Raw genomic sequence first — 22699 nt, 5'->3', positions numbered from 1 at the left:
GTTAAAAATCCTTTTCATCACAAAGCCTGCAGACTATTTTATTATCCAGATGGCAGAGAAGGCTTGAGATATCTGGAAATAAGTGTTGACTAAGTTTTAATATGTAACATATTTCAAGAAAGATCCTGTTTAACCCTGCTATCATCAAGGCTTTTCATTCTGTCCAAAAAATAATTCAAGATACAAGTTCATAAGCTGCCTAAGGCCGACACTTTTTTCCCCTCAGAGTCTTCTTTAATTTATTTCCAACTAAGTGTGAGTTCTTATCTGGTCCTGTCCTCTGGATTCTTACTAATGTTTAAATGTTTTAATTTATTGTCTCGGATCAAGAACCTTTGATTTTCCATATCAGGCCCTTAATTTCATGTCACAGAGGAAGTTCTTAGCTACCAAAATACCGTTGATCAAATAGGATAATTCTAATCAAACATGATAGGCCGGATCATCTTATTGTACTTCTCTAAACTTGCTGAATAACAGAGAGCTTAATAACTTCACACCGTTCTGCGAAAACAAATTAGAAAAATGAGAACTGTTTGCTTTTTTGGTTTTGTTTTTAACAAAAAAAAAACAAGACTTCATCTCATCCTCAAATTCCCTCCATGTGGCGTTCTCCAGGATTCACTTCTTGGTACTATTTTATTCTTTATTCATACTCCCTGTTGGTCAGATGACCAGTGGGTAAAATACATATTTCCTCCATTTATCTGGCTTATCTTTCTCATATTAAATGCTGTGTATTGTACAGTTTTGGCTTATTGAGTCCAAATTTTAGATCTTTTTATTCAGATACCCAAACATGAGTCAACGCTTGGACAAAAGTCTTAATAACCTGTGCTACAGTGTCAGCTTTATGTTGGCATACAAATCACCAGCGTGGTACATGATGCTTTGTCCAGCTCAGGAAATCAAAAAACCTTAAAATGTGTCAAAAAATTAAAGTGTGCCTGTAAAAGGCCTCTGAAGAACTTGGCTTAGCCAAAAGGACATCTCCTTCCAGCTTGTTCAAAACTATAATACATGAGATACTTTGTGTAGGATTTGAGTCTAATTTTGCTAAATAGCAGTAGGATCAACACCTCTAGATCAGTCCACTGATCCAAACAGGGACATTAGGAAATTACATTTCTGATTATTAACTGATTATAAAGATTGTGTGGTCTGCAAAATGTTTATCGTAATGGTTCTTTAATGCATTAACATCAGCGTTATCTGGTTGTTGACCTTCTGCCTGACAAAACTATTATTAGGATCCATCCCTCCATCCATCCCTGGTCACAGTCCACTAAAGGAATCAAAATTAAACAAAATACGTCAAAACAAAGTGGACGGATTAAACAAAGCATAGGTCAATCATTCTGGTCAGCCAGCCAGACTATCACCCAATCAGCCAGCCAGTCTCCCATGTCAGTGGGCTGTTACAGATGCTCACTAATGAGCTGGGAGTCTGTGATCCAGTGGGCCTTACTGCATTCCACTAGCTCTAATAAGACCTCGTCCTGCTTTGAGAGCTGATAGCGGCTTTATTAACCACACCATGAACCTGCACAGGAAGCCGATGGGGGGTTTTATTTGGATTTTATTACGCAATAGGAACTAGGGCCAGTTTAATTGGAGCCAACGAGGAAAGTGGGAGGAGGGGGAGAGGAGAGGCAGCAGTCCGTGTTTCATCTCTGTCTTTTTCCGCTGTTGCTCCTGATTTTGAGGAAATCAGAGGTGGAGGCGAATGGAGAGATGAATAAAAATATGCCTCAAAAATAGGATAATACTCCCGAGGATGACTTTCTGTTTGTTCCGTTTCTCTCATTCCTGCACAGCAAACCTCAATCTTGCTGTGCCGATGGCAGACATCACGAGCTTTTTCAGGCAAAAAGACTTGATGTGTGACACAAGCGGGCTCCTGTGATACTTTTCAGATGTTTTAGGAATTTGGGTTGATTCTAAGTATGGATACCTCCAAAGTTAGTCAGGGCCTATATTTATCCAACCTCTTGGAGTAGACTTTTCATCACCTCAGAGTGCAAGAGGTGATACAAGATCTGCAGTTCTAATTTTAGCAGCAGAGATAAATGTGAGGTGACGGCTCTGTATCCAGATGCTAGCATTGATGCTGCGATGACAAAGATACAGTATTATTGTCCTAGTTTTGTACTCTCTCAGAATAAAAGATTGATTTCTGTCTCTTGATGCACACTCAACACATCTGGATAGGTTCATGTGACACTGTGGGGGTGTGACTTAATTCTGGGTCCCATGGACAATCCATAGACACAATACTGGTCTATGTGTAGCTGCCAGCAGAGCCACTCGGAGCTAAAGCTGAAATACAAAGCTGTCTTTGTGGCTTTCGCCCTCACATATTGTCCTGAACTGAGCCCACCGAGTTAAGTGCTTGTTTCCGTCTTTTTCTCGGAGCTTCTCCACCTTCCAGGGAAAATACTCTGATTTACAAAGTCACAATGTAGCAATTAGTCAAAATGTGATTAAGAACAGAAACTGATTTGGCATGCTGTCTAAATATACAATTTCAATGAAATTACAAATCAGCAAAATACAGTGAAGCTAACGTAAGAGAGCATTTTGGATGGAATTATCTGACAAATATTAAGACTTGTTGTGTGTTCAACAAGTTTGTGCTTCAGTTTTGGTGAGTACAAATCTCTGGCTCTTCCACAGTGTGGCTTTTGTTCTGTCTCTCTCCCCTCTCCTCCCACTGGTCACGGCACATGGATGCCTCTCCCCAAAGCAAGTTCTGCCAGAGGTTTCTTCCTGTGAAAAGGGAGTTTTTCCTTCCCACTGTCACCCACTGTCACCAAAGTGCTTGCTCATAGGGGGTCGTCTGATTGTTGGGGTTTCTCTGTATTATTGTAGGGTCTTTACCTTACAATACTGACACCTTTGAGGTGACTGTTGTTGTGATTTGGCGCTATATAAATAAATAATAACTATTCATAACTACTACTGCTAGTTTGCAAAAATTAGCAGATATCTGTTTCAGTTTGTCCAACTATTGCTTCCTAGTATTAGCTGATACTCCAACTTAACATAACACTCCACCCGCTTGTCCAAATATGGTATCTTCTGCCAACATCCCAAATTGATGGCCAGAACAATAACATTGAAGCGTAAAGATTCAGAATCCAAAAAGCAAGGTGAAAGGTTAGAGTTGGAATTTTGTTTTTGCTCAGGTTTTAAGTTAAAAAACAGTGCGCTTGCTTTCCTGTTTAATCCCCTATTTTCTGTACTTGAAATCTTTAAGTGTTTTTCAAAGAGACCACAAAATCCAAATTTTTCAGTACATTTTGTAGCTTTATAAACCACAAACGGGGATTTTTCTTAGCATAAATAAAGATATGTGCCAAGTTAAATGTAAGTTTTCAAGCTTTCTGAAGATAAGATTGCATGGACCTCCAATCATGAATGGGAAAGCAACCTTAAAACGTCAAATGTAGCCTTAAATAGTCATTAGGTTCCGTGTGGCATCCGCATGGTTATCCTTCCTCTAATACCGGGGCCCTTCCCTACTCACAGCTCCTACCAGCAGCCTGATGGTGAGTTTGAACAAGCCTTTCTCTGTGGGGTGCTGGGACAAGCCTTGTTTTTAGTCTGTCTCATTTCATTTCCGTTGCTTTTTCTTAAGCACAGATCTCCAATTTGTTCTTACTGAAATACAGTGAGGCAGAAAGAAAAAAAAAACACTCCAGTATTTCAAGAATTTACTAGCCACCTACCAGGGACATCTGAAGTTAATTGTGCATGAAGGAGTAGAATTTTAAAATGTTTTCCATAGAAGTGAGACACGCAGAAGCCTCGTGGTCTGCACTGCCAGAGTAATACCGCTTAAGGAAAACAATCTTTTTACAGTAAGAATGAATGAAATACAGAGCCTTTGATTGGAAAAACAATCGAAGAAAGAGGAGCCCCCAGTTTGAGATTATAAAAACAGAGCTGCTGAATTGTATCTTTATGATTTCCTGGAATGAATGCCATTATGTCTGAAGGTCTAGAATCCAGAGGAACCAAAAAAGGTTGAGAGTTTGACATGAAAAGCTTTTTTAAGGGTTATAATATACTGTCTATTTAGGATTGTACATACAGATTTCTTTGTGTTCAGATTATTAAATTGTACTTTTGTGAATACACCCATTTGCTTCCAGATTTTTTTCCCCTCACCTCCCTAAAAGGTAGCAGCAGCTTTGTTCCAAAGCTGAAAGGAAATATTCCAAGAACAATACTGCTGCCCGGAAGTTAAGCCCAACCAATTTGTCTCCAAATCTGTCACACAATCTGTTACTTACATCTAATGTTGCACCAAACAGTTAGCCTCAAGTAATAAGCAGTATCAATCTTGTGCTTTTATATGATTTTGTGCAGCTCCCTTTGGAGCCACGAGTCTTTATATAACTTTGTTCACACATATGCAACAGTCCTCCCAGCACCTGTAAACAGACTTTGATGTGTAAAATACATTGCATTCCCCTTTATTGTTGATGCTGAGCATAGCTAAGCTGCTTCCATATTTTTTAAATGCCCAAAAACAAAGCTATTAAAAAGACGTGTGATTATTAGGCTATAAAGAATCACAAGCCTTAAACTGATCATGTTTCTTGAACTGATGCTGCAAATCGTTAAAGTGAAACTGATATAGTTTTGTTCTACAGCCTCATACTCGTAAGCTTTATAGACTGCTATTTAGATACTGCTATTGCTCTCAGAGTAAACCATGAGCTTGAACTTGTGACTGTATCTGTATGGAGTGTGTATCTATTCAGCCAGGTTTGACCAGTGAAACGGAGCCAAGGCCGAAGCGAACATGCTGGCCCTCTGATAAGGCCCTCGCTGGCTGTGGTACAGACTGTAGATTAAGCTCTTATAGGAAAGGAGGAGAAATGTGGCTCATGAGGACAAAACGGGGGGGGGGGGGGGGCTCTGTGATCACAGCAGCGGTCCAACATTATTATCTCCACAACCCCACCACTGTACTCTCAGTCCCATCTCCACACCCACTATCTTTGGAATAGCTGTGTCTATACCCTCCTCTGGGGGCCACCCATAGCTGGCCAAACTATCTGGACAGAGTCCCAATGTTCAGTTCAGAGGAAATATCCCACACCAGGCCCTGCTGATGTGAAGATCCAGCATATTAATATATTTAAATTAAAACTGACAATTTATTTCACTTTGAATTTGTTTGTTTTTATTCAAACCACTAATAATTATTTCTTACAAGCTGTAGGCTAGTGATTGAAGAGACTTCAATATGGGTGTAAAGGATGTTAAAGCTAGACTGATGATGTTGATAATTAAGACATAATCACAAAAAAATATTTAAATTGTTAAACTAGCATTTGGAATTCCCTGTTTTCTTTATAACTACAATAATATAGGGGACAGAAACAGCTATTACACATTGTTGCCACTCTTGGTAAATCTAAGAGCTACACGCCAGAGCAACACCACCCAGGTGTTTTATTCTGTATGCAGCAGCTCAACTGAAGATGAAAAACCTAAGGAAATATGACAGCCAAGTATTCCCATCACATCCAAGTCACTGACCTCATGTGCTCGTCTACAGTTGAGGCATATCTGCAAGCCACTTTGCAACCCACCTCCATGCTTCTGAGTATAAAATACTGCAGCTCAGTATTATGAATGCTGCAGGAATAACTAAAGTATATACCTCTAAATACAATTCTGCATTTAGTAACTTCTGCTCGAGCTTTTTCCTGACACAACAGCAAACATCATGTGATAAGCTCTGGGAACTTCACTGATCACATGTATTTTATGTGGCATCTCACACGCATTCTCCAGTCATGGGGCAAAGGCACCCAGGAGAGCCTAGTGGGTTGTGTTTCCATGGATGCCCGCCTATGTCCTGTTGCCATGCGTGCATTGTGTGTTTTGTGTACCCGCGCAACAATTCATTTTTGGTCATAGCATGCAGCCACTGATCCGACCACTGCTGAATGGATGTAGCCACTCTACTGTCCAGTGAGAGAAAGAATGTGCAAACAACCACGGTCTCTGACACTCAGAGGCTTCGGCTGCCAGAAACTCTGTGCCAGGCTCCAATTAGGCAGCCCTGTGTCCTGCACTCAAACAATGGTTGTGTTGGTGGGTACAGTAAGTCCCAGCCATTCCCATACACCGTAAAGACCAAACGTACGTTACTCAGTTGGTGGCCAGTATTTTAACTCATATTATCAGTGTGGGTGATAGCTAGAGTGTACAGACAAAGTAGCAAAGTGCATTCCAGCGCTCCTTGCTCGCTCTCACCGTGTCCCATATGCAAAGCCATTCGTAGGGGTGCTGAGTGCAAAAGCTGGGAGTAAAAGGGGGCTGCTAGAACACTCGTTCCTCGAACACGGAAACGGGTGTAATGGCTTCTCACAATGTTGCAGGGACAATTCATGGAACTGCGAGGGGAAGTGGTCTGGAGAGTACTTTCTCCACGAGTCTCCAAAGGCCCTTTGTGCAGACCGTGGAGGTAAGGGGAAGGAGTGGTGCAGTGACTCTGATGGCTTGATAAAATAACTTCTGAAAGTGCTCCGAGCGATAAGACTTCCACATCAAACAGCTTGCAGTAGCACTGTGTGTTTTGGGCCTTTTCCTCTTCCAGAACTCACTGGAAGGGGCTGCTCGAGATGTTTGAGGGGTATATATTAACCCTCCTCCTCACACAAGCATGTACACAACATACTTACTTACACTTGTATTTTTTAAACCCTCAAGACACTGTTTTACATTCTTTCAGGCCCTGAAGGTGCATTAGGAGCCAAGAAAAAGGCAGCAACATAAACCCTGGCCAGCGCCCCGAGTACCTCAGGACTTCTTGTGACGGGGCCAATCCATCTTTGATTTTTCACAAGTTATCCTATTAAAGCAAAGCCCACCATGTGCCACTTGCAAAAGCCTCAGAGGAAGGTCACTGCTGGGCAGGTTACCCAAACACAGTCTCAGTCCTTTACAAGCCAAAGCAGTCTATTACAGGGAGATGGTCACATAAAACCTGTATTTTTTTGCTGGTTGGGATGAGAAAAAAATATGATTAACCTTGACAATGGCCCGTTACAACCTTTTGGCTAGTACCCACACCTTCTATCTATCCGTGTAATTACCTCATAAAGTGTTCAATAAATGGAGGGAGTGCCATCAAAGAGAGATCTATAAATTTGAAAAAACAGTACTGTGGGTTTTATACCACCATCTGCAAATCAGAATATCCATGGCACTGACATCACACTCCTTTAAAATGAACCCCACAACACCCAGCAGTCACATTTCATCAGATTCCCCCAAGCTGTTGATTTCCCCACCCCATGCTTTTCTGACTACCACATTTCATAACCACTCTGTTGCTCCACTAGAGCACATCCATCAGTCAGAAACTCACTCATGGAAATAAACAAACTCCTCAAACCTCAAAGAACTCTGCTAGTCTGTGAGGAGAGGAAAACAGATGACCGAGATAGAGAGAGGGAGGCGTGCTGAATTTGAAAGAGGAGGCAGGGACAATGAGTGGAGTTCAAAGCAGCTTTGCTCCTTTCCTCCTGTCCATCCCGTGCCCCCCAATGGTAAAAGTGTGGACTGGTGGCAGAAGGGGAGGGGGAGGTAGTTAAAAGTCCATCCGCTCACCCCTCCGACCTCAGACGGCAATGAGCAGAAAAACAGCTGTGGGCCACTCACTCCCCACTCCTCCAACCTTGTCCCATGGGCCCGAGACACACATATACAAACACAGTCAGGCACTCTCATAGGATGTGAACCTGTAGATGCACTCCTAACACATGCACCCTACAGCGTTTTCTCTTTCCTCAAACTCACTTACACACACTCAGGTTATATAATAAGAAAGAAATATATAAATTGTGAATAACATTTACCAATTCAAGCTTAGAAAACATTTCAAGGGATGTGATTGGCAGACGTGGCACTGTAAATGGAAAACCAAAGGAAATGTTTAAGTTTTATGTCTCTTTTTGGATATTTAGTATGACAAATCAGTCAGTGGGGTTTTAATCAAGGTCAATCTATTCAGCAGACCTCACCACAGAGCTGGCTGAGTTTAGCTCCAGTAAACTGGGGAACCAAGCTGGTGGGCTGTCTTGGACATCCCACGCTAGCACCACTATGCCACCGTTTTCATCTAAAATCTTTAATTTTGACAAACGTTTTAAGAAAAATGTGGTATTCTTTGTTCAATCGCAACCATAATTTCTATCTAAATAAACAGCTATATAGAGAGAACTAAAGTGAAACTTGGAATTTTCTGCGAGTATGAAAAAAAAAAATACTCCCAAATTGCCACTGGCTGTCTTAACTAAAATCAAAGCCTAAAAGTATGTATGCAATTCTTCAGCGGTATGTATTGTCTTTCAGTTTATCTTTACATTTATTTAGATTCTAAATACATTTTCCAATAGTTTTTCATTTTAGAAAATTAGTTTCTAGCATTAATTTATTACCTTTGTGCTTCCCATTAACTATGTATGAATGCTGATTCCACATCTCAAAAGTGAAGACAATGTTAAAGTGGCTCAAAGCTACTTCTTTCCAATGACCAGCAAGGGCCAGCTTCATTGTGTGCAGAAGTCTGATTATATAGATGCCCATGGGAAAAACAACCATTCAGTTCCTGTGATCTATGACCTGAGTGAACACTCAGTGTCACTTCCATGTTTTTTTAAATAAAGTATAGCCCCTATTCGAGTTAAAATGCACAAGAAAGCAGGGGATGTTTCAGGGTGGGCCAAACTTGTCATTAATAAGTCACAATATGAGCCTATGGTATCAGTCAAAGCCAACCGCAGACTTTGAAACTGGGACCTCACTAATCATTGGGTGATGGGATTTTAGCCTAACCCCCAAGAACAAGGCTAATTTCTTCCCACACAGAAGAAGATACAGATAGAATAAAAGAAATTACTCTGACCAAATCAAGCCAGTGGTAATGACAATGGTGATTTTATTTATATAGCACACTTTGTTATATATAAACTCAATCTTCTTAACACAGATGACCAAATCATAAAAAGCTGTGTAGGTTCATTGCCTTAAGATAGCAAAATAAAAAAAATTCAACATGTGAAACACAGGAACTGAAAATTTTATTACATGTCTCTATATATTTCATCCCAAACACAAAAAAGTACAACTTGTTCAATTTAATCAGATCTCTGTGGGATAAAACGAAGTGTAAAAATAAATATATATAGCCACCTATTATCCTTCAATCTCTGTTTAGTTGGTTAAAAATATCTATTACATTAACTGCTAGCAAGATGGATAAAAAAAAAGATCAACCACTCAATGTTCTCCAAATTATTTTACTTCCCAGATGTTTTGGTTTTAGCATAACTTTAGCTTACTGCAGCTGACTAGCTTGATGCTATCAATGGCAGCCATTGATAGCATTCAAGCTAACCAGCAATAAAGGCAATCACTGTACAGTCATTGATTAAAGCCATTAAATAATGCAGGTTATTGTAATCAATACATAAACTATACTACTTAGCTTCCCTGTGTGATCTCTCACAGCAGTAGATACTATGTTTTATCCAGCTAGCTTCCACAAAACTGTAGATAGCTATTGAGAAAATGCCCAAGTCAAGAAAAAACTCAACTAAATGCACATCACTACAAAATTGCAAAGATATCATATTAGAGTTCCATCGTAGTCTGTTATACATATGGAAAATGCATCCCATTTTTGTAGTTGTTTTACAATTCAGTTTTTAGCACTTCAAATCAAGTTGTGTAAAATCAAAAAATAAGTGAAAGAAAGACATAAAAGTTTTATAGAGGATTATGTTTTTATAGGTTAAGAACTGGTTAACTTACAGCTTTCCTGAAGTGGAAGTAGATTCAGGTTCCCCAACTTTTGCTGATTATAAAATTCTCTGTATGAAAGTGAGATCAAACTGTCCCTGAACTTCTTGTATAAACCACTCCAAAAGATGAAGGGAACCGTAGATAATCACAGTATTGAACAAAGGCCAAAGTTATCTGGCGATGCTCTTCCTGTTCTTTCTCACAAAAAGCAGAAGATACTGGTTCTGCCAAGTTGACCTTGAATCCATCTTGCCTTATGCAACAGTCCATCTCTTGGTATGTTCTTCACACTCACACACTAAAATACCTGTTCCACCTGAATGGACTACAGGTATCGGGTCTTGCTAATAGAACTTCATCAATCACATGAGACAAGGACAGCTGTCATCTGTGTGTGTGGGAAGATGCCATCCGGCAAACACGGCCCTTATTACCAAACAGAAACAGAAAAATTAGTCAGGAGGGATAAGAAGACAGCAATGGTCTGTAGTCACCACTTGCAGAACCATTCCCTTTTGGGGGATTGCCTTGTTGTTGCCTCTCGAGTGCACCTGTTGTCACTTTCACTTGCACCAAAGCAGATGAAACTGATTCACAGTGGGTTATGCTTCCTAACAGAACAGATTGATATCCCTTAAGTTTAAGTGATTTTGTGTTATACTGTGATAATTAAGGGTTCCTTTATATTTAAGCTGGGTGTCTTACGACAATACTGTCCGAAAAGTTGTGCTTTATGTTGCTGTCAGAATGACATAAAGTACACTTCAGTAACAACTCAAAGTTGAAGTGTTCCAAAATTGTGTTTACTGGTTATGTAGTGTTAGAGAAAGATTAGCATGAACTTTTTTTAGCATTACCTGCAGTTACAAAGTAAATAGGAAGAAGAGCTATTATTACTCAAGGGTTATTAGCTGTAATACAATATTTGCAGTAAAAGCACACAAAGTAGATCAAATTTTACTGTTATAAATCTGTATCAGATAAATCGGATAGTTTTTACCACTAAACCTGTAAAAATCAGATATAAAAGCTGTTTATATAAAGTTTATTCTTTCTCCAACTACCAATGGTACTACTTCTGTAACAGTTCTAACAGTCAAGTGTTTGTCCCACTTTGCTGCTTTAATTACACTTGAAATTATATATTTTCAGATAAAAACACACACACACACACACACACACACACACACAAACACACACCTCTTCTCATGTCTCAAAAAAAAAAAAGAAAAAAAAGATCATACTGCCTGGAAAAACTGAAATTTTAGAATTTATTTTATCAGACAAGGATAATTTTAAAAAGTATGAAATGTCTTTCCATGGTTATTTAGTATTTATGATTCTGATGTATTTTGCTACACTTCTGCTGCCTTTACTCATGTTGGGGCTCCATAAGTGTAACAAGTGTATACAGTTTTCAGTAAAACCTTAACTATTCCATCCATATTGTAACTGTATGCATAATGATTTAGCCTGAAGTGTAAACAGATGGTGTCTGTGCTGATGCTGTTAACAGTGATGCACATGATAATGAATCAAATTAACCTGTTAAACACTGAGCTATGAAACGAGCACCAGGCCAGACTGAATTACACAGTATTGTCTTTAATCACAACAGAGTGGGAAAGTCTACAGCCTACATGGCCAAGACTCCCTTATTTCAGGTCCCAAAACATATGCACTTATAGGTCTCACTAACACCCTCCAGTGTCCATGTTTGGAACTACAGTCCAGTTCCTGGAGCCTCTTCTCTCACCTTCACAGTGAAGCATCACACAGCAACACTGAGGAGGTTGAAGTCCTGACAAGAGAGTGGAGACATGGAAGAGTCCTTCTAGCTCTTCTTTAGTTGATTTTTATTTTTTAATGATTCTAGCAAGCCCTTGATCCTTTCACTGGCCGGCTCCCTCCTCCTTTTCTTGCGACTTTTGATCCCTGCGACCTGCGAAGGCAGAAGGAGGGTAGCGAGTCCCCAAGGTGTGGGTGCACCTTCGCCTCCCGCACCACCACCTCTTGGTGTGCTGGTTTCACTCTGCTGGAGCAGCCAGGCGCTCTCCTGACACAAAGCCACGAATCGGTCGAGTTGGCTGGCGTTGACGTTCTTGCTGACGTTTAAAGAGGTTTCAAACGGGTTCTGGATGTGCAGCGGGGCCACCTCTGGTTTGTTCTGCTCCTTGCCCTGGAGGGAGAGGGAAGGGGACAAGGCAGGTTGAAAACACATTCGTGAGCAGCAGCAGCTGTAAGTGTAGACCTTCGTGTCCTGTGCGTCATGGTCCATCAATTTCGTTGGTCATGGACTCAGCCTTTTGCTGCTTTATCTGGGGCACACATAGCTGAGTAGAACACCTCTCTGCAGGGTAGCAGATGAAGAAGGGAAATGGACATGTCTTTTTTGACTTGGGGAAATGAGCAGAGTTTTTTGAATTTACCCAAAAAAAGAAGGAAAAAAATTAGCTTAGCCTGAAATAAAAAAAAAACATACATGGTCTGTATCTGTCCAAATGCCGTGGCCATCAAATAAAGTATCAAAATGTGGGTCAGAGGGAAGTCAAGAAGCTTCCGTGGTACTTTGCATGCTGTATCCTGCATAATGCCTGACAGTAAAGGCACAGGGGGATAAAGGACGGGCAGGAAGGATTAAAGATGGCAACATAAAGCCATCAGTCAGAAAAGGGGAGTGAAGCGGTGAATTGTAGCACAGTAAAGCAGATTTATGGTGGTTGCTCCACTGTTGAAAGCCGATAGGCAAGGGTCACAACCACAGTCTACCTGAAAGCTTCCTGTGCTGTAGGGAGGCTATGTCAAACTTCACATTAGTCTCATTTATTAAGCTGGGGTCTCTCTTTCCCACGGGTATCGATTCATTAAACTCTAAGCTCTAGCAAAATCCCTGCATCTCATATACTGTGCCATCAAAGCATGAAGAGCTACTTTATCAACAAAATTTCTACTGGGAAGAGTAATAGGGAGTAAGAGGCATATTATTCAGCACTGAACATTTTAAGCAGTAGGTTAATTAACTATCGCGTATAGACAGAGAGGAAAAATTAGCCCCAAAAACTCCCAACGATGAAACACTGTGACTTCCATCGAGGATGTTCCCTGGTTGCCAGTAGAAAGTATTACGCAGGCATAAACAGCCACATCAGGATAAATGTGGGTATAAAAAGAACAAATATGCATTTGTTTGCAGTTAATGTGACAGACCTCCTAATTGGGATCTAAAGCTCAAGGGCGCCAGGCTCCTGTGGGGCCGGCATCAATCACATGAGACGAGGACAGCTGTCATCTGTGTGTGTGGGAAGACGCCATCCAGCAAACACGGTCTTTATTACCAACAGATTTCCCTGCCGGAGCTCAGCTGGGTGCAAGAGTTGAAAGAAGACTGAACTTCTCTCTGTGTGCGTTTTAAGTTTTATTCCAGTTCCTTAGGTGTGAGGATTTGGACTAACACAGACACTGGACTGACTTTAAAACCATATTAATTTTTTGTCACATTAGCATGTAGATGTGGGAATCCCCCGACATCATATGATATGATATTGTCAAAATACTTCACACACAATACAATATTATTGTATTGCAATAACTACAAATGATGCCCTTAGGGTGTTCTGATATCGTCGTGTTGGTGTTGTTCCCAGATATCATGAAAATGTTGTTCCAGGTTCAACATTGCAAGTGACCAATCACATTGTTCTGACGTCAGTCTTTTGCGCGCCAAGCCATTCGTCCATTTATGAAATTCCGTTTATCAAAGGGTTAGGGTCAGGGTCCGCTGATCGGCGGACAGAGTCGGTTTCTCGCAGCTTAAGTACAGTTTTTTGTTTTACGGCGGTTTCTCCCGAAGTCGCAAAAGTATGACGTCACAACATTCTGATTGGTCACTTGCAATGTTGATCCTGGAACAACATTTAGTATGATGATCTGGGAACAACACCAACAAGACGATATCCGATTGTGCAATGCCCTTAAAGCTAAACTTTGTCACTATCTATTTTATCCACTAAGATACTCTGCTTGGAGAATGCACTCCTACTGTGGTAATAACTACCTACTGACATGGTTTTTATGCTTTTGTGTTGAGAAAGAAGATAAAGAAGGACTCTGTAGCATAGTAGTAGAGATGAGGACTGCTGAAGAAGCATAGCCGTCTGTCTGATGGATGCATGCGTAGTGCATCAGTTGCTAAAACAAAACAAAAAAAAAAAAAACGGCAGATGCTACAGAATTTACATCACAATCAGAAACTGAGATAATCACGGAAACTGTAACACTGGAATAAATGACTGCGAGGATGCACAGCTCAATTAAACGATGTTAAAACTACCTGCATACAGTTATGCCAAATGTGTATGTATGTGTGTGCCCCACCATAACTCTGCAACGACTGTGCAGTACTGCAGAGGTCAGATCCACTAATAAATCCAAGCCCACACTGAAGGACCCCAGTTGAGCCTTTTTACGACATATGCAGCAATGCTGACAGTATATCAGAACACTCGGAGCCATCGCGGCTGTTTTTCAGCTTAACAGTCCAGCTCCGTTCAAACGTTCCTTTAGACAGGAGCCTCAGTGTGTTTAGAAAACTTGATTTGAAGTCTAAATGGCAGCTTTGAAGTAGAGGGCTATTTGCCTTGTCCGAAATGTTTTACAAGCATTTGTCAGTCTAAAAGTTTTGCTGTAGCTTTGACCGCTCTTTGCCGATTTTAGATTTTAAACTGGAGCTCCCACTTAATTCACATTTGCTCCCTTTTGAATGTGAGGAATTTTTGGGATATCTATTTATTTATTCATGCAGTTGGCATGGAGAGAAAAAAAAGCACAGGAAGCGATTGTTGGTCTCATTATTATTTCATTAGCAGAGGGAGAAATCCTTTGTACTGACTGATACAACATGAGTAGAACTTCCTAAGCAACTCAAAAATCAGCTTGTTTGCAGCATTTCCAAAATGATGCTTATGATACTTTTCTCTTTGTAGAATATGGGGTTTTTTTTTTCCAGCTCTCAGAAGTGGACATATACATGGATCTGTTATGCCTGCTAATCACTGGCTCCCAGACAAGAGGTTTAAACATCAGGAGGCGGGGCTTGTTCTCCCAGATGACCATGTCATATCCACTCTCTATAAGACCACACAGATCACACAGCAGAAAATCTGTGGTGCCAGTTGAATCTCCCTTCAACTGGCACCAAACTATGACCTGAGGCAGTTCTGGATAATCATGCTCACCTTTCTGATATTTATGGACATCCGGCTGAATGGGAAGGTGGCGTAGAACTCGAAGAACTCACCCAGCAGTTGCTCTAAACCAAAGATAGAAAACTGGAATTAGCATAAAAGCCCGCTAACACAAATGTCACCGACATATCAAACTGTGGGGGGGCGGTCTCTTGTGCTCACCTAGCGTCTCTGTGTTGCTCTGAAGCTGGATCTTGTTGAAGTCGCTGACAAATGTGCAGTCGTTCCCCTCGATCACGGTCTTGTCCCCGGGGCCTTGTGGAGACGAGAGCAGGGATACAAGGTAAAACGTCTGCCTTTACACGCCTGCGACGGCCATAAACAACACACAGATGGATGGAGTCACGCGCTCGTGGCCAGAAAACAAGAAAGCAAGGGGAGAGCAGGCGCACGTGCTAAACAAAAAAAAGAACAAAGACAGCATGTATCATGTCCTTCCTTGGCTGGTTTACATCTTTAACCGTGCCCTTGTCGAGTCTCCTTCACCACCATGAGGCTGGTGTGTGTGTGTGTGTGTGTGTGTGTGTGTGTGTGTGTTATACTGCTGTTTAAATAACTGCCTGGAAGCGCACATGTGTGTGTGTGTGTCTAGAGGAGGTGGGTCATTGACCTTCCCAGAGTGATGGGCCTTTTATTGTCCTGTAAGCACTCTGTGTGATAGAGTCTGCGCTAAATGGTGTGCCGAGGAGGAAGAGGAAGGAGAGGAGGGGAGGAGGTGAGGTTAGATTGCTTTTGGAAGGCAATTATCAGGCAGCCAAGGTGACAGAAAGAGGGGCAGAGGGAGGCGAGTGGACTTGCGGGCAGATTGGTGTGACGGCAGTTCTATTAGAAAAGGACACTGGGTTAAACATTCCTAACACATATATACATGGTAATAAGATGGATGGCTGGAAGGCTTTCCCAGGATGCTGAGTATTAAATAAAACAAGTGAACAGTCTCCAGGGCTGTAGATGAAGGATGTGTGTTGTACTCAGTGTTGCAGGGTCACACCTGACATTGAAATGCTGCTCTTGGCTACAGTTAAATTTGAAAGTCATGGACACAGCAAAGGTGCATTGAACACAATTATGCTGCATGGCAATGGCACCTATGCTCAGGCTGAGGACCCCACAAGGACAACGCCTCTCTTTATCTGAAGTGGGCACAGCAGGTGGACCAACACTTAACAAGTCATCAAGCTTGGTTTACCAGATCAACTTGATTGTGATATGGTTGTGCCCTGTCTGCTAAAGAATACATACATTAGCAGATAACTGGGCTTTGTCTATGACCTGGAAAACGCAAGTGTTTTAGCACGTCTTGCAAAGGCAGCTGCTGGTCCCTGCCAGGCCGAGGGGGCCTCTGCCATGGGAGAAGAGGCCCGGAAAGCAATGGGTCTGCATGCTGCAGAATCCAACACACACCTCAGTCACTGAAAGCAGCAGTAACAGGACACCATTAATTATCCCTCCACAAGTTCAAAAGGTCCAATCTAGACCACCGGGTGGCTTCACGAGTGTGAAAGCTGCAATAAAGATATTAGGACCCTCAGTGGTGAGTGGATGCCCGGATTACTACAAAGGCATAAAAACGTGTGGAAAGAAAAAATCGTTTGAATTGTTTGATGTCATTTAAAAGACACTGTTTAAACTGCAGTTGTTTCAACAACATCTCGTGTTGTTCATCACTTCTTTTGTAAATAGATGGTTCATTAGAGGTGAACAAATAGTCACTGGAGATGTTATGAGAGAAGGATCCGGAATTCCATGACAGCAAAAATGGTGCTAGAAGTGCAACGTCCGTGAATGAAGTCAGTGAATTTTTCAAGCTGTTTTAATCCAATTTAACTGGAGATTCCATGTATGTATTTCTATAAACAAATAAAGCTCAAAGTGTCCAGAGGTGCTTAAACATGGTTACAGACAGAAAAGACTTTCCCCTTGCTTTCCCAGAGAAAATCACCCCAACCAGCTGTAAATGAGAATTCTTGTTACTTCCAAAATGTGTTATTTGCTTCCTGAATTCAGCAAAATTTTACAATTTGGTGCTTTTCTTGCCTTTATTTGCCAGGAAACACAATATTCATGGAGTGGGGACTGCTGCTCTTACTTTGTTCACCTCCTCCCTGCTGCGTGAATTTTACTCTGACTCAGTTAATTGGAACCTTTTCACACGTGCACTGGGACTGTCCTCAAAGCAGGTATCTTACACTGAAAATCTAACTTCCTTAACACCAAAAGTTTTTGTTGAATCATTTATGACATTTTTCATTTCTAAGTAACTAATTGACCAAGGTATATTTGTGAGTGTGACTACAGCTGTACAGAGAAAACCCCCACCCCACACTGCCGCTAGTGTACTCGGTGGTTGCATTTATATTTTAGGGAACAGTTAGTAAGCAACGTGTGAAGAAAAAAAAAGGCATTATTAATTTATGAACTTCTTGTTTTTTGCCTGACACTTAAATAAGAAAGATGTTTTCTAGTGAACGCGTGTTTGCTTAAGATTGGAAAGTACACTGTTTTTGAAGCATGAAGAACGAGACTGTTGTGTTGGGCTGTGAAATGCTACGCTTAGAGTGATTGTTAAGAATAGAAAAAAGCAAAACTCTTAATGTTATTAACTAAAACACTACTGAAACTTTGAACCTTATTAACAAATTCTCAGAGGTCCGCTGTGTGAGTGCTGGATGGTACCTGCGAGGTCCCGCAGGTGGTCCAGTGTGGGGATGATGGGAGGAGTCCTCTTCTGCAGGAAGAACAGCACCATGACAGTGAGGGAGAAGTTGGTGATCCAGGCCCCGGGGATGCTACTGGTGACTCCGTGAGCTCGGGCCCAGCAGCGTACAGTGAACACCAGGCTGCGCACCCGAGGGTCCAGCTCTCCATACAGGTAGAGCAACTCTGTGCTCTTCATCGCCACCCTGTGGAGAACACAAAGAGTGACATCTGAGCATACGGTGCATCCAGATAGATGCAGTTTTCACAATCTGAGGTTCGGAGCGCTAGAGTAGGTTATCATCAAGGATGTGTCTGTGTATTTCTGCATTCATCCCTCCTTTGACCCAGATGAGTATCCCAGTTCCTGATGCTGGGAAACATCCCCACAATGATGCAGCCACCATCGTGCTTCACTGTAGGGGTGATTTTGACTACTTTTGTTTACTCCAGACATGACGCTCGGTATTCAGGCCAGAGAGTCAGAGATCTGAGAGTCCTTTAGCTGATTTCTGGCAAACTCCAGGCGGGCTGTTATGTACTTCTCACTGTCTGATTTTAGAGATTTCAAATGGAAATTTAGTAATATGGAATGGCTTTTGAAAATAAATGACACTATGTTCAATTATAAAATGCCTGCATTTTGCCTTAAATATAGAACTTGGAGATGTGTTAACAGCATTAACAGTTCAGAGAAATGGTGCAAGGGCCGACCATTACAGGTCAGAGAAACTAAATGTACCGCTGGAGAGCAGCATTCAGCTGACTCGGCTGCTGTTCGTCTGTTTTTCTTGAATGCACGCATTCACACCTCAGGCAGGAAGGTGCTATGCTTCAATGATGTGTGAGCACGATTTAAGAAAAGTCCCCCCTCTCACAGCCACCCACAGATGCTGGTTCAACTCCATTTCCTTAGAAACTGCAGAGTGGTTTTCTGTACGTTAGCAGGTGTGTGTGTGTGTGTGTGTGTGTGTGTGTGTGTGTGTGTGTGTGTGTGTGTGTGTGTGTGTGTGTGTGTGTGTGCGCGTACTTGTGTCACACACCAGCAGAGACCACAAGTCAATAACGTTGGAAGGAAAAGAAGTGAAACACAAACAAGCCCACACTTCGTGTTCAGTTTCACAGCGGAAAAATGCAAGACTGACCCATCGTGGCACTTCCTGCCAGAGTCTGGTTTCTGTCTGGGAGCTTTTATAACGCAAGCGTGGTCAAAAATGGTATTATGGGTAACGTAAAAAGAGCATTTACTGTGAAGCAAGAGAACTGTGACCAAGTCAAATCTGACATTTTACTCATTCCACTGACGTCAGAACATCTGCGCTGACTGAGTACCTGTTGTTGGCTGTGAGGTCACACTGAAAGCCAGACGGCTGGTGGGCGAAACGGACCAGAGGGCACCGTGCGTTGAGAATTTTCTGTACCCCCACGCAGCCGGGCCCAAACTGGTCGACGCACTCCCCGATCACAGACAGGATGCTCTGAGTAACGGCTCGCTCTGAATTGGCCCGCTTCATCTGGTACTCCAGGGAGAGGCCTGACTTAGGCTGCACACACAGGGAGGAATATACAGAATAACAGATATGTTTACACTTTAATTTTTCAATTGTTTTGTCCTAAGAAACCATGAGGCATACAGTGGTTATTTTCATTTGATCCTATAGTATCTCCACACCTTTCTGTCTTATGACATGTAAATAAAGTATTCACCTAATACATGTTTCAGGGTGACTCTCTTCTATGTCAAGTTGATGTCTGTGGTCATTCTAGTTGAGCTGCCAGTTAACCGTTACATTACTGCAAGTGCATTCATAGCTTTCAAACAAACTAAAGACAGACACATGCACATCAGCTGTCTGAAAGTCAGACCAACACATCAGCATTTTTAGTTTGGCAATAGTGGGGATCTAGCAGGTGGCAAAAAGAAAGAAGCAACCACTTTTGCACCACTTTGTTTGGTTTTATGCAAAGGATTTCTGGGTAGTGCGTCGCTGTGGGGTGATATCAGGAGATAAATCAATATGTGAGGGCAATTTTTATATACATGTATAGGTGGTTTCAAACATATGTGCCATGAGCCAAACATACCCTGCAAAAGGGTTCAATGCAGGCCATGGATGCATTTTTAAGTAAGACCTACACAACAAGAACCCCTGCTGCACAGAAGCATTCTTTTGGAATAAAAACAACCAGAAACAACCTGCGGCATATTTTTCAAATTCCTCCTACTTTTTATGAGCCATCTGTGATGTTTCATTATATGAATATACTTCAAAAAGTGCTTCATGGGAATTTTTTTATATGCCGCTATTTAATGGGTTTACTGATCTAGCTCATTTGAGATCAACTTGGACAGCATGTTGCCCATTAACTTAAATAAGTTTGATAACTCTGTCACATGTTTTATTGCTCCCTCAGTGCCACTGGATAATAAAATGAAATTGGTTCATGTGTGATTGTGGTGGCAAATCCGCAATTGCTGGCAGAGGTACTTAAAAAAAGTCTAAAAATACTAACCTAATTTCCTATAACGGTGAAGGTAGACAAGTGCAAATGCCTGCAGCCAAGCATTCAAAGCAATGGAAAGTGAACAAGAGAGGTGAAGAGCAGAGTACAGGCAGGGTGAGTGGGTGGAAATGAGTGTCAGGGGCGACTTATGACAGTAAGAAAGCAAGACTGAAAGGGAAGGTTTATGAGCGGGTCGTGAAACCATCTATGATGTGTGGCTTGAAGACAGTAGCACTGACAATAAACACAGAAGGCAGAGCTTACAGGTGGTGGAGATGGTGATGCTAAGATTTTCAATATATTAGAAATGAGTACATCAGAGAGACAGCTATGATTAAGCATTTTAGAGACAAAGTCAACAGAAAAAGAGAAAGACCACAGACAGGATTCATGGATGACAGAGGAGGACGTTAAGGTCACATAGAAGCGGATGATCTGCTGTGTCGACCCCCAAAGGGAGCCGAAAGAAGCAAAAGAAGAACGTGGTTCTTTCATATGCCTTTTTTTGGTGTCAGAGACAACAAAACAAACCAAAGGAGTAGTTAGTTTAGATGCAGATAAAATGCTTAAAAGGAAAGCTAACTCACAACTCACAAGGAAATCACTGCAAACTGTTTGCCAATAAATCTAATATTTTCTAAAGAAACCTAGAAAGCCTCATTACCAGTTTCACATTGCGTCCAGTGATGCTGTCCAGATCCAGCAACATATCCAGGTCACAGCCAAGCTTTCCAAAGCCATTCACTGATGAGCCAAAGGGTTTGATGGTGCATTCTGGAAAATAAGCGGTAGCAATATCCTTGAGTAGGGAACAGACGAGGAAACGCAGCCTGCTGTTCTCCTCTGTGAGTTGATAGGCTTCAGTCAAGGAGCTTATCTGTTTGTCTATCTGAGGGAAACCAGGAAATGGGAAACATCCAAATCAATCAACTTCAAACAAGACTTAAAATGTAAGTATAACTTTTGATGTGATAAGTCAACATACACTCTCTTCTCTGGAAAGTCTCTTTATTAGCTCATTGATGGGAATAGTGGTCTGAGGTTGGCACTGCCGGCCTGACAGTTGGTTTGATGAGTCCACTGAGCCGAGGTTTCTGAGTGACAACAGTCTGGATTTGAAAGGCACTGCGGATTCGTGGCTGCCACCAGGAATTGCCACCCCTTCAAGTAAAGACGTAACACTTTCCTGGTTGGCAAACTCCACTACAGCATACACTCCCTGGAGAATTACACAATATCATAATTGTAACATAATTCCAACAGGGTGGTGAGGTAGCAGTACTTGCTTATCAGAAGAGGTTGGTCTTTTACTCACATAGCTTTCATAAAAGAAGTATTTATTGATTTCTCCATGTTTTGATAAATACTTGAGGAACTTTTTCTCATTGGTACTGGACTGACAGCTGATGAGAACGGACCTCTCTGCTTGTTCTTGTCTCTCCATGTGGAGAGTGTGCAGAGACTTCCTTCCATTCTTTTCATCTGACAACAGAGAAGAAGCCATCCAACAAGTCAAGTTTTTTTCTCTGAGAGTAAGACATTTAAAACTGTGTAATAAGCACACCGTTGTTAACAGACAGACAGGCCTAACATTAGTTTCAACTTGGGTGACTGATATCAGCTTACTGGGAAATAATATGACATTTACCGGTGACAGCAGGCAATAATTCTGTGGTGTGTCACGTCAGTTTTGCACTGATAAACGTTCAAAGACTGGGATGCACCAAATTGATAATAAAATGCAAAAAGTGTGATGTATCGTCGGTTAAGTTCTAGTTTTCATTGTGCAATTGTCCCAGAACATGTCAACAAACCTCATTTAAAAAACTGTCAGTTTTACAGTGGGGCTTTCTATGTAAATATACACGTCCCGCAAATGACAGGTACAAGCTCAAAACGTTCTATATAATAACATTTTAGCCCAAAAAGAGTTATCGCGTTGTTATCGTTAACAGTCACACTGCCGAATTTTACGTATGACCCAGTGATTTCTTACAGGTCACACATTGTGTAAAACGCACAACGCACTCAGAGTTACGGCCTTCACCAACAAAAATATAACGTTTCTCAGGGGAGTTTGGAATGGTGCTCACTCGACATCACACGGCGGTGTATTGGGGCTAGCCTAAAGGCCAGCTTCTCTTCTAGGCTTAATTACTAACCACTTTCGTCACTTCGAGTGGCCTCAGCTCGGGCAATAACGACGTCTGTTCCTATACTTCTGTGAAGAAACGCGTCGGTTTTCTGTAGGCACTTCGCGAGGCTGGCCCTTCCTCTCATATGTAACCTGCACACAGCAAAGGAGGACGCCATTGTTTTTCGGAATGAAGCGTAAATGCGCATGCGGCTGGTCCTGTCTACGGCAACCTAGAGATACCAGAAAAGACACTTTCTAGTGTTTAAAAAAACTATCATCCGAT

General features: G+C 41.7%; 1 protein-coding gene across 1 annotated transcript; it reads right to left on the bottom strand.

Annotated features, from left to right (window-relative positions):
• Positions 1-11091: 11091 nt before the first annotated feature.
• Positions 11092-22650, bottom strand: mtpap (mitochondrial poly(A) polymerase). The gene is made up of 9 exons (XM_026179972.2): positions 22442-22650; positions 21595-21761; positions 21265-21498; positions 20944-21168; positions 19107-19318; positions 17754-17980; positions 15240-15332; positions 15069-15142; positions 11092-12013 (listed from the first exon to the last, which is right to left on the bottom strand). The coding sequence occupies exons 1-9, from the start codon at positions 22620-22622 to the stop codon at positions 11669-11671; spliced, it is 1758 nt and encodes a 585-aa protein (XP_026035757.2). The 5' UTR covers positions 22623-22650; the 3' UTR covers positions 11092-11668.
• Positions 22651-22699: the final 49 nt, after the last annotated feature.

The sequence above is a fragment of the Astatotilapia calliptera genome, chromosome 9, assembly GCF_964374335.1.
Source record: "Astatotilapia calliptera chromosome 9, fAstCal68.1, whole genome shotgun sequence".
Taxonomy (NCBI): Eukaryota; Metazoa; Chordata; class Actinopteri; order Cichliformes; family Cichlidae; genus Astatotilapia; species Astatotilapia calliptera.
Note: the sequence above shows the minus strand (reverse complement) of the source record. Positions and strands in the feature narration are given on the sequence as shown.